The sequence below is a fragment of the Panthera uncia genome (genome assembly GCF_023721935.1).
Source record: "Panthera uncia isolate 11264 chromosome C1 unlocalized genomic scaffold, Puncia_PCG_1.0 HiC_scaffold_3, whole genome shotgun sequence".
NCBI lineage: Eukaryota > Metazoa > Chordata > Mammalia > Carnivora > Felidae > Panthera > Panthera uncia.
Window position 1 is genome coordinate 65,957,637 of NW_026057584.1, and position 17,765 is coordinate 65,975,401.

At 36.0% G+C, this 17,765-nt stretch overlaps 1 protein-coding gene across 4 annotated transcripts in view; it reads left to right on the forward strand.

Annotated features, from left to right (window-relative positions):
• Positions 1 to 17,765, forward strand: part of GALNT3 (polypeptide N-acetylgalactosaminyltransferase 3) — a 43,437-nt gene that overhangs the window by 8,708 nt on the left and 16,964 nt on the right. For 2 of the 4 annotated variants that reach the window (XM_049615556.1, XM_049615554.1), the window contains exons 2-3: positions 10,604 to 11,227; positions 15,326 to 15,498. In XM_049615556.1, coding sequence (XP_049471513.1) covers positions 10,713 to 11,227; positions 15,326 to 15,498 — 688 coding nt within the window. In that variant the 5' untranslated portion in view covers positions 10,604 to 10,712. Of the gene's footprint in view, positions 1 to 1,860; positions 1,952 to 5,506; positions 5,589 to 10,603; positions 11,228 to 15,325; positions 15,499 to 17,765 lie in introns of those variants that run through there. The other 2 variants (XM_049615555.1, XM_049615557.1) reach the window with 2 other exon arrangements.

Here is a 17,765-nt window from a genome sequence, read left to right on the forward strand (position 1 = left end):
TAACAACCTTTCCAGCCTCCACATTGATTCATTTGCTGAATTTAGCCAACTCTACCTCCTGGATCTCTTCCCAAGCCTCCACACCCCTTCTCAATTTCTTACCTGGATTAATTTTAATAGTCTGCTAATCACCTTCAGTCTCCTCTCTGGTTCACCACCCTCACCACCAAATCCATATTAAAAACAGCTTCAAGAATAATCATTTTATTTTATTTTATTTTATTTTATTTTATTTTATTTTATTTTATATTTTATTTTATCTTATTTTTTTAATGTTTGTTTACTTTTTTAAAAAATATTTATTTTTGAGAGAGATAGAGACAGAGCACAAGCAGGGGAGGAGCAGAGAGAGAGGGAGACACAGAATCTGAAGCAGGCTCTAGGCTCTGAGCTGTCAGCACAGAGCCTGACCGTGGGACTCAAACCCACGAGCTGTGAGATCATGACCTGAGCCGAAGTCAGGTGCCCAACCAACTGAGCCACCCAGGCACCCCTAATGTTTATTTACTTTTGAGAGAGAGAAAGAGTGTGTGTGCAGTGCCAGTCAGAGAGGGGCAGAGAGAGATAGAGACAGAGGATCCAGGCTCTGTGCTGACAGGAGAAAGCCCAATATGGGGCTTGAACTCACGAACTGTGAGATCATGACCTGAGCTAAAGCTGGACTTAACTGATTGAGCCACCCAGGGCCCCAAGAATTAAATTAAATTAAATTAAATTTAATTAAATTTCAGTTGTAATTAGGTCATCACCCTGCTTAATACCCCTCAGGGCTTCTCCCCTTTGCCAGAAGAACTAAGTACAAACCCCACAGAGTTAGGTACCCCTTCCTTCCCTATATGGAGCTGGGCATTCAGTATTCTCATAGACCTCACTGTGTGGTAATTGTCTATGTATGAGGAAAATTTTCCTATTTGAAGTTAGCTTTTCAAAGGAGAATAAAAGTTTAGTCTGACACTCGTTTATTTCCAACTGAAACATGTATTAATAAGATCTTTTCATACTCTAACCATGAGGAGTGGGGAATGCAGGAATTTCAGATGGTGACTAGATAAGTGGAGGGATAGTGCATGTTTCAAAATAGGTGCAAAAATAGCCTAATCATAAAGGCAGACATTGCTTTTATGCCTTACTTTTTTTAAATGATGTTATGGATTTGTGAAGAACTGTTTTGTTTTTTTACATCTGGGAATGTGGACGCTAATGGAGAAGAGGTAAGCACAGGGAAATAAAGAAATGTTGAGATTGAAGCCATTTTGAATTTCTAGGGATTGGCACAGTACCTTGGGCCAAATTCTATCCACCACCTGTTTTTGTAAACAAAATTTTATTGGAACTAGCTATGTCCGTTCATTTGTGTATTGTGTATGACTGGTTTTGCACCACAAAAATAGAGTAGTTGCAATAGAGACCATATGGCTCACAAAGCAAAACATATTTATTATTTGGCCCTTTATGGAAAGTTTGCTGACACTTTTTCTAGAGAAGAATGGAAGCTGAGAGGTAGAGGATGAGTATGTACCCAGTGAGTTATAGCTAAGCTTGTAGAAAGGTGAATGCAAAGTGATAGCAATTGAGCAATTGCTCACTTGCTCCCCTATTCCCCTATCCCTTAAATTCTGGGCCCTCAAAAGGGAGAATGAGTAGAAATTGTCTACTACTCATGAGATTTGGGATTCTTTCATAAAAGGAATGTTCACTGGACTTAATTGTTTGCAACCTGAGTGCCCATCCTCCAGTTATATTCCATGTCAAGGCCCAGTACACTCTCCCTTTTACTAAGATATTGAGAAAAACATTAATGAGGGAAGTCCCTGCATTAGTGAAAAAAAAAAAAAAATCTGTGGTTGCTCTCCTTTGTAGGCCATTAAGATTGGCTCCTTGGTTTCAATGGAGATGATGGGATTCCATAGTAGCAGAAGACAAGTGGCAGCATTTAACCACCAAGGACAAAGTAGGTATCCACCATAATGGAAATCTGGGACATAGATATAATCAGAAGGCATTGTTTTGCAAATGTGATGAATGAAATAGATGGGCAGTACTACAGTATCACTTGTTGTATATACCAGAAAAAACTCTAGGCTTGGTGGCAAAAAGCATTGGCTTTAGTTGCCACAGTTGAGCATCATTACTTCTCACTCAGTTTCCAAACCCAAGTCAATTTACAGGCCCAGAGCCCTTTGATTGAAGTTGAGGCCAGTCTTGAAGGCTGCACCATTGCTTCAAGCATACACCACAAATTTTCCTCAAAAGCCTTCCCCAAAGGGACCTATAGCCATTTATTAGAGAGGCTATGCTTTGGGAAAAAGAAAATACACTCAGACCTTTTGTACCAATTCCTATGGAGCCAAAATACCACTTGTGGCCCTCTAGTCATCGTGTGGAGTTATAGCATTTAGGTAATAGGTGGAGTCTTAGCCAAAGTCTGACTCACAGGAGGGTCCAGCTGGTCAGCAGATCTACCCTGTGCTTATTTCCCCATTTCCTTAATATATAATTGGAGTAGACATCCTGGATAACTGGCAAAATCCTTATATTGGTTCTCTAAGTGTCATGGGTTGAGGACCGTTGTGATAAGAGAAGCTAAGTGGAAGACCTTAAAACTTGCCCTCCTTCTAAGATGGCAAATCAGAAAGAATACTATATCGAAGGGAATTGTTGAGCTCAGTGTCACCATCAAAGATTTGAAATAAGACTTGAGTTATCTATCACATCTCATTGAACTCACTTATTTGTCCTGTGCCCAAGTTGGATGGATCTTAAAGAATGAATGGACTGTTGTAAACTTAATCATTGGATGATTCCAAATGTGCTTGCTGAAACAGAATGTGGTGTCTTTACTTGATATGATCAACACTACCTCTGGCATTTGGTATGTAGCTATCGACTTGGTTAACTGCTTTTTCTCTGTACCAATTTACAAGGACCACCAAAAGCAATTTACTCTTTTTTTTTTAATTTTTTTTTTCTCTTAACGGTTATTTTTGAGACAGAGAGAGACAGAACATGAACTGGGGAGGGTCAGAGAGAGAGGGAGACACAGAATCCGAAACAGGCTCCAGGCTCTGAGCTGTCAGCACAGAGCCTGACACGGGGCTCGAACTCACGGACCGTGAGATCGTGACCTGAGCTGAAGTCAGACGCTCAACGGACTGAGCCACCCAGGCACCCCAAAGCAATTTACTCTTATCTAGCTTGGCCAACATTGTATCTTCACAGTCTTGTCTCAGGGCCAGGTCAGTTCTCCTGTCCTAGAAATCTTAATTATCCCAACATCCCACAAGATATCACATTGGTTTACTATGTTGATAATATTATGCTGATTGTATTTGATGAGCAGAAAGTAGCAATTACTTTAGGTATCTTAGTGAAGCATATGAGAACCAGCGAGTAATCAGACTCACAAAAATTTAGGGGTGCCTCGGTAACATTTCTGGGCATTCAGTTGTCACTGTACTTAATAGGCCTTTTGTTTTTTGGTTTTTGTTTTTTGTGTTTTGGAGGCAATATTTTCTTCTCTCCTTCCCATTTTCTTTCTTTCTTTCTTTTTTTTTTTTTAACAAAATATTGCATAGAATTTGTTAGATACTAAGTTTACAATTTAGTCTTTAGGTAACTGAATATTATGTTGGGACTGTGTCAGAATTTGAAAAGTAATTCCCATTGTCCCTGGAGACAATGGCTGTTGGCATTCTGTGTCTCATTCCAGGGTTCCTCTTCACTTGTAATGAGGATGCTTGCATCTTGCTAGGTGCTTGTTTTCTTTTTCCACTGGAGTTCAAATGTGTGAGAAAGTGTGCATATGGAAACTGAGCAGTCAAAAGGGTAGACTATGCTGCTTATTGTCTCTCAGCTGTAAATTCATTCTCTTCTCCTGCTCTGTAATAATGGAGCGGGGCGGGGTGGGGGGGGCGCTGTAAATCTGTAAATATTTCTCCTTTGCTGGCTGGCATGATGTTAATTAAGCCTTGTCAGTAGAGGGCACTGGAAGGATACTGAAAGTAGAAGATACTTTTCCTTCCTGGTTTCAGGGTGACTTTCTGGCTAGGCTCTTACTGAGCATATACCTTTTTCTCTACTTCTAGGCCTCCACATAGTTTTCTCTAGTGTTAGGTAACTGCATGGCACAGCTTTCTCTAGAGTTGGCACACCTCTGCCCCCTGCACTTTCTCCAGAGCTTGACTTGGACAGCAGGGTTGTACCCTGGAGTCATAGACATCATGGACCTGTTCCCCAGCCCAGGTCACTGCTCCATACACTCTTTGTTTAACCTTATACATGTGCATATTGGGGACCCCACAAAACTGGGTTTCCAAGGCACCAACTACCCAAATTTTATCCTAGGCACCAACCTGCACCATATTGGCCCAGGCTATACATGAAAGTGCACTACATTCCTGCAGAGCACAGCTTCTTAACTCCAGGTGCCATCAGCAGCCAGATGTTAGCATCGGCACCTAACAAGTTCCAGGGTTTGACATCTTCCTATGAATGGCTTCTTCTGGGACTCCACAGGTCAGATTTTGGGCAAGTTTCACTAGTGAGATACCTCTGTAACTTTTCCACTGTCAAGGAGCCAACACTGCTCTTTCTGTAGAGATCTCTGGATCTATGTGCTGGTGAGGGGAAGGTTCTTCTTGGGCTCTCATCTCAGCCTTGTAGGTAGTGATTGCCCCTTATATCTACTATTCCTATATTATTTTGAATTTTTTTTAACTCTCACTAACCAATTCCCTGTTACTCCAGTCCTCTCAGAATAATATATTATACTTTCCTTTTTCAAATCACTATGTAGTTTCTGTCTCCTTACTAATCCAAGAGCCATCAACTGTGTTTACAAAGTAAATAGACAGATCTTTTAAAAGGTAGTACTTCTACCCAGGAGAAGTACTAGTTAAGTGGGTAATCTGTGGGACCACTCAATTCACTCCTCAAAATTATGCCATAACCAATCAGTATATACCTTTCACAGGTGCAGATTCAATCACAGTAGCAGGAGAGAGAATATGTGAGCTTGCCTTCACCACCATATTACCCTCCCCTGCAAAGGGTAGGGCAGTTCCATAATTACTTGTATGCTCCAAATTGTGTAGAGTTGGCTGCTCTACAAATTAAGATCCTGTTCATAACCTTTCACCTTCAAAGATAATATTGTCAACAGAGATGCTTATCTGACCAGGTTTAGCTGAGAAGTTGGATGTGTGACCACACCCTTTTCAGTATTAAATAAAAGCAGTGCCTCTGAGTTGTTGGAGCTCAGCTCTGTTACTAGACTTTTTGTCACATAACCTGCAGATGACTTTTGTTCAGAAAGTCATCTTACTCTGTGACAGTTACATGCAGTTAGTTGTTCACTGGTGGCATTTTCCAGCCAGCCAGAGCAACCCCAGTTTGTTTTTCAGCTGGGATATTTGGGATATGTCTGCTGCTTCCTCCTGTGAGGGAGCATGTAGCCATCTCAGGGTAGTTTGCTTTGTATCAGTGTTTGTCCCTTGTCATACATCCACAGGTCACTTCCTGCTTAGAAGAATTTCAGGCAAGGGTGTGGAAATGGATTTAATCATAACCGAAACTAGCCAACCATAATAGTAAGTCACCGTGAAATTTGGTTTTACCAATAAATACAAGCAGAAATGACTTCCTGCCACCCCTCCATTCCCTAACTAGTAGATGAGAGGTGCTTAATAAAGTTTCTTCCCAAGCACGTAAGGTTTATTATTAGAGCAAGTTTTGTTGTTGTTTTGATTCGATTAGGAGATCTAGGTAATGTGTGGCAAAAATCAAATATGAATTAATTTACAGTAGTGTACTCTTCTTAATCTACAATCTATGCTACATTTTGGATATATAATTTTGTAATGTTTTGTTTTTTGTGATTACCCTTAATTTTTTATCGCATGCTTTAATTCATGCTGTAGCAAGCAAGTTTCATATACCAATTAGGCTTTGTGTCAGTTAAAGTCACCTGGAACCAGACCTTAAATCCCTGGAGCTGTAAAGGTTTGTTGTCACAAATATAGGAACAAGAAATGGAAAGAACTACTATCCTCTTATTTTATTAAATGTTACTTTCACATGCGGTTATGAAATGTTCTGCTTTTCACTGCTTTAGAAGATTGCTTCAGTTGGAATATTTAAATTAAACTTGCAACTTAACTAATGTCTTTGCAATGTGTCCTTTTCCACCTGGAAGGGACAACTGGACTAAAGATGGATCTTTTCCAGTTTGAATCTGCATGTAAACGACATCCTCAGGTGACTCTTTGTCACATTAAAGTTTGAGAAACTAGAGTCTACATAACTGAAAGCCACAGCTCTGTAGTTATTTTGATTTGTGATAGCTCAGTCTTTTCTGTTCAGATAGCAACATGTTTTTACCCTGGAGAATAACCCATTGGTTTTTAACCCAATCTCACAGACTGTTAGAATCATGCATATTGTTTTAGTCATTTTAAAGTATCATTATTTTGTGCATGTTTTAATTTATTATTAATGCCTTTTTGTAATGCCTACATATATTCTAGCATATAGATTGATAAGGCCTCTGAATATTAACTTTTTTCTAATTTTAGAAATTTATAATTTAGAGATCTTTGAATAGATCTTTGAATTTAAATTATTTTTTTTTCTAGTTTAAAAAAACTATTTCATGATGTTAATCTCTCCTGTGAATCTGACCTTTAATAATTAGCAAATGACATTTTAGATAGGTGTGTTTAAAGGTTTTAGAAAGTACAATAAGACCTCTACCTGCTAATCATTTTTATATCCTGAATTTGCTGTTGTGCTGGTTTTTTTTTTTTTTTTTCATTTTTGAAACTTCTGAGTTTAATTGGAAGTTGAAATTAAGAGAAATTTGTTTTGTTTCATTGGCTGTTTTCACATAGGTCTTGACATTTGGTAAGTAGTGAGGCTTAGGAACGTGATGTTATTTCCAGGAATAGGAGTTAAGAATCCTGGTTTTGTTTAACTCATTCATTTATTGTGTGGCTTTTGGATTATGTGTTTTATTGCGCAGAATCTGAGTTTTTCCATCTTTGTGATGGGAATAACATATTTTAAAAGTAATTTTACAACGCCATAATTTGTAGTAAAACCCCAATGTGTCATTTATATCAGCATTAACCTCTGAGCCTTTTCAGGAAACTTTGGGTCATTCTTGCTTTGGATTTCATCTTATCTCTCCATGTCAAAATAACTTTTGCTCATTTTATATCAGCAATCTATTTTGAAAAACCTGTCTTTGGAGTATCAGAAATTAATAGTGTGGTTGCTTTTGGTTAGGTGCAGTCATTTCCCTATCAAGTGCTAGTTTTGATTTGCCTAAAGTCTCGTGACCTACACCAGTGATTCTTAACCCTTGCCGCCCTTTAGAATTATCTGGAGAGCCTAAAATAACAACAAAAGCAGGACCTGGGCCCTGGCCCTAAAACAATTATATCAAACTCTCTAGAGGGGAGGCCTAAAGCACGCTTTTTAAAGAGCTTTCTGCTAAGTGTATCCAGAGTTGAAGACCACTAAACAGAGATGCTTAATGTTGAGTGTAATTTATCATTAATGGAAGCCTAATATTGCACATTAGCAGCAAAGGACAGAAAAGTCATATAAAAATCCCTGGGAGATTCATTTCAGAATCTTCAAGTGATCAGCAATTGATAAAAGAAGACTATTCCCTTCTGAAATAATCTGAAAAGAGCAAAGCGTCATGTTCCTACTCTAGTAAACTCTGCCACTAAAAGGTCTCAGTCTCTTAATCCTCCATTGTTAAAATCTACAATCTCATCCTCAGCCTTATTTCCAAAAACACGTTCTGAAAACAGTTGTGTGGTATTTATTTTTATTTTTTTATTTTTATTTTATATATAGAGAAAGCACACAGAAGTGGGGTAGAGGGGCACAGGGAGGGAGAGAGAGAGAGAGAAAGAGAGAGAGAAAATCTCAAGCAGGTTCCACTCTCGGTGAGGAGCATGACATGGGGCTTGATTCCAGGATCCTGGAATCATGACCTGAGCCAAAATTGAGTTGGACCCTCAACTGACTGAGCCACCCCAGCGCTCCAGTGTGTGTGTGTGTGTGTGTGTGTTTATTTGACTCATTTGTCCAGAAAACCTTATGTGATACGAAGCTATTTGTAGTTCTTTCCTTAGGGTTTCCCCTTATCTCCTTACATTTAGAGTGTCATTTCTTGACCCTTGAAGATCTTATTTCAGATAACTTCAACTAAAAGCTTAGTATTGTTTTCAACGTAAATTTTAGTTAGCTAACATACAGTGCAATATTGATTTCAGGAGTAAAAAACTTAATATTTAAAAAAAATTTTTTTTTAATGTTTATTTATTTCTGAGACAGAGACAGAGCATGAGTGGCGGAAGGGCAGAGAGAGAGGGAGACACAGAATCAGAAGCAGGCTCCAGGCTCTGAGCTGTCACCACAGAGCCCGACGCGGGGCTCAAACTCACAAACTGTGAGATTATGACCTGAGCCGAAGTTGGTCGCTCAACCGAGTGAGCCACCCAGGCGCCCCAAAAAGCTTAATATTTTAGATCAGACCTGAGTTTGAACACAGTTGGGAGAGTACTGCTTTTCCACTTAAACTGAATCATGTTGGCCAAGCCACTGAATCTATTTGACGCTCAGTGTTTGTGGGCAAAATGGGAATGACTTCTCAAGATTATTGGAAGACTACATGAGAACCTGTGTAATATTAAAGTATCGGGGACCTAATCAGTATTTAACAAAAGTAAATTATTATTTTATTATTTCTGATAAATTAAATCTTGGTCCTTCTTTCCTTTTCCTGGTAAAAAAATTTATTGGGTGCTCACTGTGTCACCGACATCGTGAGTGCCAGAAAAACAACCAGGAGTAAGGGAGACATCATTTGTGTCCTTCATAAGCTTCCTTTGACTCCCTCATTAGAGACATCCTAAACTAAAACCTGCTAATTGAGTGACTTCTTCAGATAGGCACACACACAATGATAGGATTATTGCCCTATTGGTGAAGAATTCCATTCTTCTTTCTCATTCCCCAGCCTACCCTCTAATATGATTTTGGGCATATAGTATCTTGGGAAAACCATCACTGCTATGGAAATATTTAGTTTTGTCATCTCCCTTTACTGTATGCTTTCCCTGGACCCTTTCTTGTTTTATGTTGTATTAAAACATCCTAAGGGGACCAGCACATTCCTTCTCAAATGCCTAATCTAGCTTACATACATACACAGCAAGAATTGTATGGTTCTGAAACTACATTGTGTCTTCAAATAATGTAAAAAGTATACGAGGTCATTTTAATCCTTACATGAGGCTCTGAAAGCAACCAAAACTCAGATGTATTAGAATCTCATTTTTCTGGGCGGTATACATTATAATTGAATTATCTTTTGAAACCAAAGTGCCTATTCCATACATACATACATATCTTTCCAATTAGAAGTAGTATACAGAACTAACTATTCAAATTCTGCCTCTTCTGTTTATTTAGCTTAAAATTTTTTACTAAAGGCCAGAGAATCCATCTTAAAACTTGGCTTTTTAATTTTAAATTTAGCGGTATCTTTGGAAGAAAAACTGAATAAAGTGTCAAAGTTAGTTTTCACATCTATAAATTAAATTTTCCTTAAAGTATGTTTAGAATGTAGGGAGAACAGGCATTCTCCTTCCCCTTTGTGCCTGCAAATTTGACTGAGTATAATGGTGCATGTTATGTAATTATATACTGAAACCCCTTCATATTATATTTTTTAAAACATCGTGAAGAAAATCAGGCTGTCATCGATGTTCTCTTTTTTCCTTTTCCTTTCTTTTGCTTCTGGTGGCCCATATTAGAGTTTAGTAAACATGTTGTCTATTCTTAGGGTAGACACTGTTGCCTCTTTAGAGTCACTTCAAGTAAAAAGCTTAGTGCCATCTTCTTTTTGTTATTAGATTTTATTATTTGTGTGAACTATAGAAAATAGCTGTGGTATAACACCTTAGACACTCTTAATTTTCTACTCTTCAGTAGAAAGAAGAGTGGTTCTGTCAGGATTCACAAGTATTATCAGGTGAATAAATTTGAGAGTGTGCCAGTTTACTTGTTAAAACTACTTATAATCTTAACTGGTTTAGTTGGAATAGAGGTGCATAAGTTGAGGACAAACTCCATAAAATAAAAGCCACTATTTTAGATGTATGCCTAACAGTACCTATCAGTATACCTACGCTTTCTTACGGATTTCCCCCTTTCTTTATAATCAATGCAATGAAGTCCTTTGGCCCCTTGGTCATTGAGTTAAGGTACCTTTTTTTTTTTAAAGAAACTCTAAATATGTTTATAAAAATAATTGTATGCATATCATATAATAAATATTAGCCACGGTTTACGAGGTATTTTTTATTGGAGAGAAATCTCTAATATATCCTCAATAGATTATAGCTAATTATGGCAAATGTGTTCTTCCAAAAGTGTAAATTTCTTGAGGGCAAGATATCTTTGTATTTTTCTTAACCATAAGAGTACAGTTGTTTGTAGCTTATGTTGTTGGTTGAATGAATCAATTGAACCATGCCTATAGGAATGATTAGCTACTAATGCCATTTATCATTTCCATTTATAGGTATTACCATTTAATGAAACCTTCTTGCCAGCAAATCTATGATAAAAAATATAAGTAACAGAGGAAACTATAACTGTTATTTGTCAAGTGGGAAGCTTTTAATGTCAGAATGGCTCACCTAAAACGACTAGTAAAATTACATCTTAAAAGACATTATCATAAAAAGTTCTGGAAACTTGGGGCAGTAATTTTTTTCTTTATAATATTTTTGATTTTAATGCAAAGAGAAGTAAGTGTTCAATATTCCAAAGAGGAATCACGGATGGAAAGAAACATAAAAAACAAAAACAAGATGTTTGATTTAATGATAGAAGCTGTAAACAATATTAAAGATGCAATGCCAAAAATGCAAATAGGAGCACCGGTCAGGCAAAACATTGATGCTGGTGAGAGACCCTGTTTGCAAGGATATTATACAGCAGCAGAATTGAAACCTGTTCTTGACCGCCCACCTCAGGATTCTAATGCACCTGGTGCTTCTGGTAAAGCATTCAAGACAACCAATTTAAGTATTGAAGAGCAGAAGGAAAAAGAACGTGGAGAAGCAAAACACTGTTTTAATGCTTTTGCAAGTGACAGGATTTCTCTACACCGAGATCTTGGACCAGACACTCGACCTCCTGAGTATGTTAAACAATATTCATTGTTTACTGTTTAACATTAGAGTTTGCAGGGGAGGGGCATTAGCTAAGGAATTTGCTTGTTCTGTAGTAACTCTCTGAGGCAAAATATCAGCAATTGCTGTTTAATTTAATTATGTTTGCTTATTATTATTGAGGCTTTCCATATCTATGCTTGGTGAGGCATTGCAGATGTAGAAGGTTGTTACCTTACAAATTAGGAGACTAAATTTTAGATCTGATTTCTGTAGAACCACAAGGAAATTCTTAATTCTTAGATGCTTTAGTTTTCTAATTTATTAAGAAGGGCATATTGGGCAATTTTATGGGAGATGTGGGAGGCAGAGGAGCTGTTTCTGTTCCTCTGTGTGTTGCTGTAGAATAAAAATGTTTAAAAAGTGCCGAGATTTTGGAGCTGTTAGATAAGAATTTTCCATGAACTAAGTCACAGACTTTGTGGCTACTTTCAGTACTGTAATTGTATTTCAGAATGCCTTGTAACCTTTTGTAATCTTTCTTTTAAAGAACAATATTGTTAAATTGCTAATTCGATTATGATTTTTTTTCTCTAGAGTTTTGTTGAATAAGTTATCATATGTATAGAATTGTCTCTCTTTAGCTTCTAAGAGGCCAACATTGCCTTTTATGTCCCTTTGTTTACATGGTATCTCAAGTACACAGTATTTTTATTCTGGTTTCCCTCCAGTTCCAACTATGCTCTGTCCATTGTTATCTTTGAGGTGGTGTTCAAGTGTTCTATTTGAATTCAAATAACTAAAATAAATTCCAGCAGTTTTCAAACCATTTGTTGATTTGTTGAAAGTATGAGATAAACCGTAAGCAAGCAATGCCTACATATTTTGCTTCCTGGTTATAATAGAATTACATTTGGAAATGCATCTGAAGAAAAGAACTTTGATAGACTTAGGTCGATGGCTTCACTCCTATTTTTCTAGATGTATGATCATGAATACTTGCTCTAACTAAGAGTCCCTTAATATTGAAGTTGGGTAGATTAGATTTCTGTCTCTCTATTGTAATCTGTGTGATTCAAGATTAAGGTGCTAAACATTTTTAAGTGAATGTGTGAAGAAACAAATGAATGTCCATAAAATATTCTACCTTTATAACAAGGCACAGAATAGTTCTTTTCTTATGTTAATAGTTAAAATGCAGTATTGCATTTGACTGATTTGGGGAGAGGTCTTGACTGAAAAGCAATCCACATCACAAATCAAGAAGCATAATTTTTATTCTTTGACATGACAGTCAATGTCAGCTCAAGACAAGTTTTTTTTTTCCCCAATATAGCATTGAGGAACTACAATAATATTCAATAATGAAATCATTGTAAGTGAAAAACAACGAGGTACTTAAAGTAAAGAACCTTTTTTGGATAAGAATTGGATACCTAGAACTGTGAAGAATTGGTGAAGATTTAACACTTTCTTACTTTAAATTTAACTTATATCAGCAAGGAACACATTTTCTGAAGAATTGCTGGTCATTTCCATGCTCATTGAAAATATAGATCCAGTGTCTCTCAAAGTCAGATGGTCATGTGATTGATAATTTAAGTACATATCTATATGCCAAATTTTACAAATGGTTTGAGTATAAGCAGTCAGTTTGGCAAGTTATTTAATTTCACTACTTTAAGTGACATGTAAAACAATATCTAAAGCCTAAGTTTAATTTTTTTTTATTGTTTCAGAATAAATGAGGTTTATGAAATCATACTGTGAAATTGTATCACTTGCATTAATGCTATAACATGACACCTTTACTTGATGTTAACAGTTATCAGTTAAGCAAAGAAATCCTAGCTTGAACTAAGGAAAGCTTTGTAAGAATAAAGTGATCACATTTCATTAATGTGAATTTTTGTGAATTTTTGAATTTAAAATTTTGAAACCTTTTTGTAATTATTAATATTAGTCACATGACAAGTAAATGTATGCAAGGTTTTTTGTTTGTTTTTTTTTTTTAATCCCAACACCCCATACAAATGCTTCTAAGACAATAAGTCATAAGGTTTTTGGTGGTTTTTTTTTTTTTTTAAGAAAAACAGCATGGAGTTTTTAAATAATTTTTACTTTTAATTTATGTTGGTTTGCAAACCTTTATGTCTTAAAAATACAAGCTTATATTTAGTCATACATTTCTGTGTAATTGTAAGTCAAGACTAATTGTGAATAGGTAGTTTGTGTTTGGACCTTACTTCTAATTGGCAGTTTATCCAAAATTCACTTTAAAATATATCATTTGCTTTCATCTGTCAGTGAGGATGAATGTCATTATTTGCTTCTGACTATGCATGTATATTTGAAATCATGAAGGCACAAAGAGAGCAAAATCACTTTCACTCATAACCTTTGCTTCCTTTTCTTACTCAACAGTGTTGACACACTCTATTAATACTTTATCCTCAACCTAATTCCTTGTTTATCCCTACTAGTATTCCACCCTAAAGACAGCCTCTCAGAATAGTATCTGAAACATTCAAACTGAGGTATGGCTATAAAAGTGAATAATGAGAACATACAGGGTATCTTTCTTTGGGTGGCTTTCCCAGGCCTCTAGGGTCATACTGGGGGCTCTGTTTCCCTCACAGAGCATTTGAAGTGTGTTAGTTTCTTATCTCCATAAGTGAATGATTTACTTCCTATCTTTGGGTTTGAACAGCACTGTTTGATTGTTCACACGCTGTATTTATAGTGCCTTTTGAGTGGGAGGATTTTATATTCTGCTGTCTAAAATTGTATAACCATTTATGATTTTTAAGTGAACTTAAAGATTATTTATTTTTACCATAGACCACACATATTTTATGTCCCAGGGTTACTCTGATTTTACAGTGTTTTGAAACCCTCTACTCTGTTATATCTTTGGATCCTCACCTCAACTCAGTAGGTGAGAGACTGTGGTCAGCTTCAGTCTCAAAGGCTGGGTACTGTACAGATCCACTCATACCCAACAGCTTCTTATGAAGATTATTTTCATTGAGGAAGATATTATTATAAAAATAAATTCAAGATCAATTTGTAACTAATGTGTTTAGCTAATGGTTAGTACCATTAATCAGCCAAAAACGACTTAGGGTCTATCTCCTTGTGCCTATCAATGTTTCATATGGCAAAAAGATCACATGACTTTTAACAGGGATTTAGGATTTTATGTAAAATTTTTAAGTTTAGTATTTTAAAATGCTAGGTCTTATTTAATTAAACTCTAGATCAGGTTACTGGAGCAAAATCTTTAACACAACATTGTTGGTATATGGTAGCAACTTAGTAAGTCTTGCTGAATTGTGAGCATCATAAAAAAAATAGATTTTATAGTAAGCCATTTTTTTCTCTTTTGGTTCAAGTAGAGATTAAGTAAATTGATTTAAAAACTTGAAAAATATTACATACTTAGGAAAGTAAGAATCTCTACGAAGATGAATATTCATTTAATAAAGTTGCACTGTTTAAAGTTTATTTATTTTTGAGAGCTACAGTGTGTGCGTGCACACATGCACAGAGAGTGGCAGAGAGAGTGGGAGAGAGAGAATCCCAAGCTGGTTCCATGCTGTCAGCATGGAGCCTAATGCGGAGCTTGATCCCACAAACCACGAGATCATGAGCTGAAAGCAAGAGTTGGACACTTAACTGACTGAGCCACCCAGGTGCCCCTGAAGTTGCACTGTTAAAAAAAATTGGAGGTAATAAGAAAAATGGATGATTTCTACAAGGGGGGGGGAGAAAAATTGGTTTTTATTTGAGCGATTACAAGTGTTTGCCATTGTTATAGGTTATCTCGTTTGTAGGTTATATTTTCTATTTAAAATGCTATTTGTATTTGAAATTATATTGTTGAGAAAACTTACAATAGCACGTTTTAATCCTTGACCTGGAATCTGTATCAGTGGACATGATCTCTGTGTAAAAAATTTTGTTTTGATTTGCATTTGCATAGCATTAAGATCAACTTACATAGAAAAAAATTGTCTGCTATTGTTTCTATGGTGATAATGGTTAAATAATAATTTTAGTAATGGCATAGCTCTGAAATAAAGTAATAAAATTCATAATTGTTCTACTTCTTTGACTTCTTCTAGATGTATTGAACAAAAATTTAAGCGCTGTCCTCCCCTGCCTACCACCAGTGTCATAATAGTTTTTCATAATGAAGCCTGGTCCACGCTGCTTAGAACTGTCCACAGTGTGCTTTATTCTTCCCCTGCCATACTGCTGAAGGAAATCATTTTGGTGGATGATGCTAGTGTAGATGGTAAGAAAGCACATGCAAATTAGGTTGTTTTCCAAGTAAATCCATGTGATGTTGTCCAAAGTCTATTTGATTGTATTGTACTCTCTGTATGCAACGCCCCCCCCCCCCCCGCTTGAATATAATACCTTGGATGATGGGTATGATGGATGAGAGTAGAATTCAAAGGTATCTATATTTAAATATTTTAAAGTTCAGAAATGTTTGAAGTACCATGACTTCTAACTTTGTGGTCCTCAATGTGAGACTTTTATTGTAAGGCATAGTGGTTAAGAACACAAACTTGAGCCTTGAGTCAGGCTGCCTTGGTTTGAATCCCAGTTCTGGTCCTATCCTGCTGTGTAACTTGGACAAATTACTTAACCTTTTTATGCCTCAGTTTCTTTATCTGTAAAATGGGGAAAATGCCATATTTCATTGAATTTATTGCACATCATTAGTTTATTTTTTAAATTTTTATCTTTTCATCATTAGTTTACATACCGCTAGAATAAAAAACCCTCACAACCAATTACACTAAGATGCCATTGATTATAATAAGTATCTAATGGTGCAGCTTAGAATTGAGGAAATACATAAATGATACATAACTCCTAGGATTGTTTTGAAGATTAGATGAGTTAATATAAATAATACATTAATTAATAATATAAATGAGTAGTTAAAAATCATTAAAGAGTCACTACATCCTGTTTTATTTTGGCTGCTAAGTATTTCAATATTGTTTACAAAGTTAGCTGAATTCTTTAATGAATTTCTACTTAAAATTACAAATCAACGGTCAGTTACTAAATTGTACATTTTAAATTGGAATTGCAAGGCTAATCAGACAAATGCCCTAATTTGCTAAGTTTTCAAACATTATGAGTATTTTAAAAACCAAACAGATATAGATTATTTCAATGATCACAAAATTTATTCCTGAATTAGTTGAGTTCGGAGCCTGATTCTTTAAGGTCAAATTCTCACTCCAATACTAACTAGCTGTTTCCTCATCTGTAAAATGGGGATAGTGATACTCTTTCATCTATCCGAAAGCAACATCTGTTTTAAGATAAACCATTACTTTATGTGCCATGAAAAAAGAAAAAATACTGCTTATTAAGTGACATGTCATCAATAACAAGATGTATCCAGACTTAAGAAATGATAATAAGTGAATAAAGCATAAAATTACTAACCTGGCTTATTTAATATTCTACATACAATCCTAAACATTTCTTTAACTTCAAAATAAAATATCATGAGTGAATTGAGATTGTTTTCAAGTTAAGTATCATCTAGGTGGAATAAGTTTGCTTATCTCCAGAGATGTTTGACATGGATGTGAAATGTATTCACTAAATGGGGAAGTTTTATAATTCAAGTTTCCTGCATATGGGTACACAGTACTGGATCAGAGATTTGAATCTCCACTCCTCTTACCCAGGTTATAACACCACTTAATTGTAACCAACTGATTTATTTACTGCTTGAAATGTTATGATTTTTTTTTTTTTTTAATTCTTGGTCTGTAGTCCATAGAGGTGTGTTTTTCCCCCCATGTTTATGTATTTGTTTTGAGAGAGAGAGAGAGAGAGAGAGAGAGAACACAAGCAAGAGGGGGGCAGACAGAAAACGAGAGAGAAAGAGAATCCCATGCAGGCTCTGCACTGGCAGCACAGAGCCCGATGCAGGGCTCAATCTCATGAACCATGAGATCATGAACTGAGCTGAGATCAAGAGTGGGACGCTTAACTGAGTGAATCACCCAGGCGCCCCTGCATCCATAGTTTTAAGTGACATTTGATTAAGTTCTGCATGTCTCTCATATGTTGTATTGTAAAAAGAAAAGAAAAAAAAATCGCTCTTTGGTTTTTTGAGCTTTCTTCTCAGATGGTTTTTGTTTGATTTTTCAAGCAGTGAGAAATTAGGGTCACAGTAAGGCTACTTGTAATAAGCCTTCAGTTGAAGGTAACTTCTATTATTGCTCAAACAAAATTAATAGAATTAAAGGAAATCAGAAAGAAAAGTGATATCCAATCATAATCTTCCTATTTAATTTTAATTTTGCTTTTTCTCTCTTGATCGCTGTCTAAATAAACATAGAATGTTTACCTAGTTACATCCATGTCAGAAATCCAATTTTGAAATCTGACATTTTCATATAGTATTATTAGCCCATTTCTTTTACCTTCAAAACTTTATTTTTAATGACCATGATGGACTAGATGCATTTTACTTATTTTACCATTCACCTTCACTCACCCCACCCTGTTAGTATATATCAC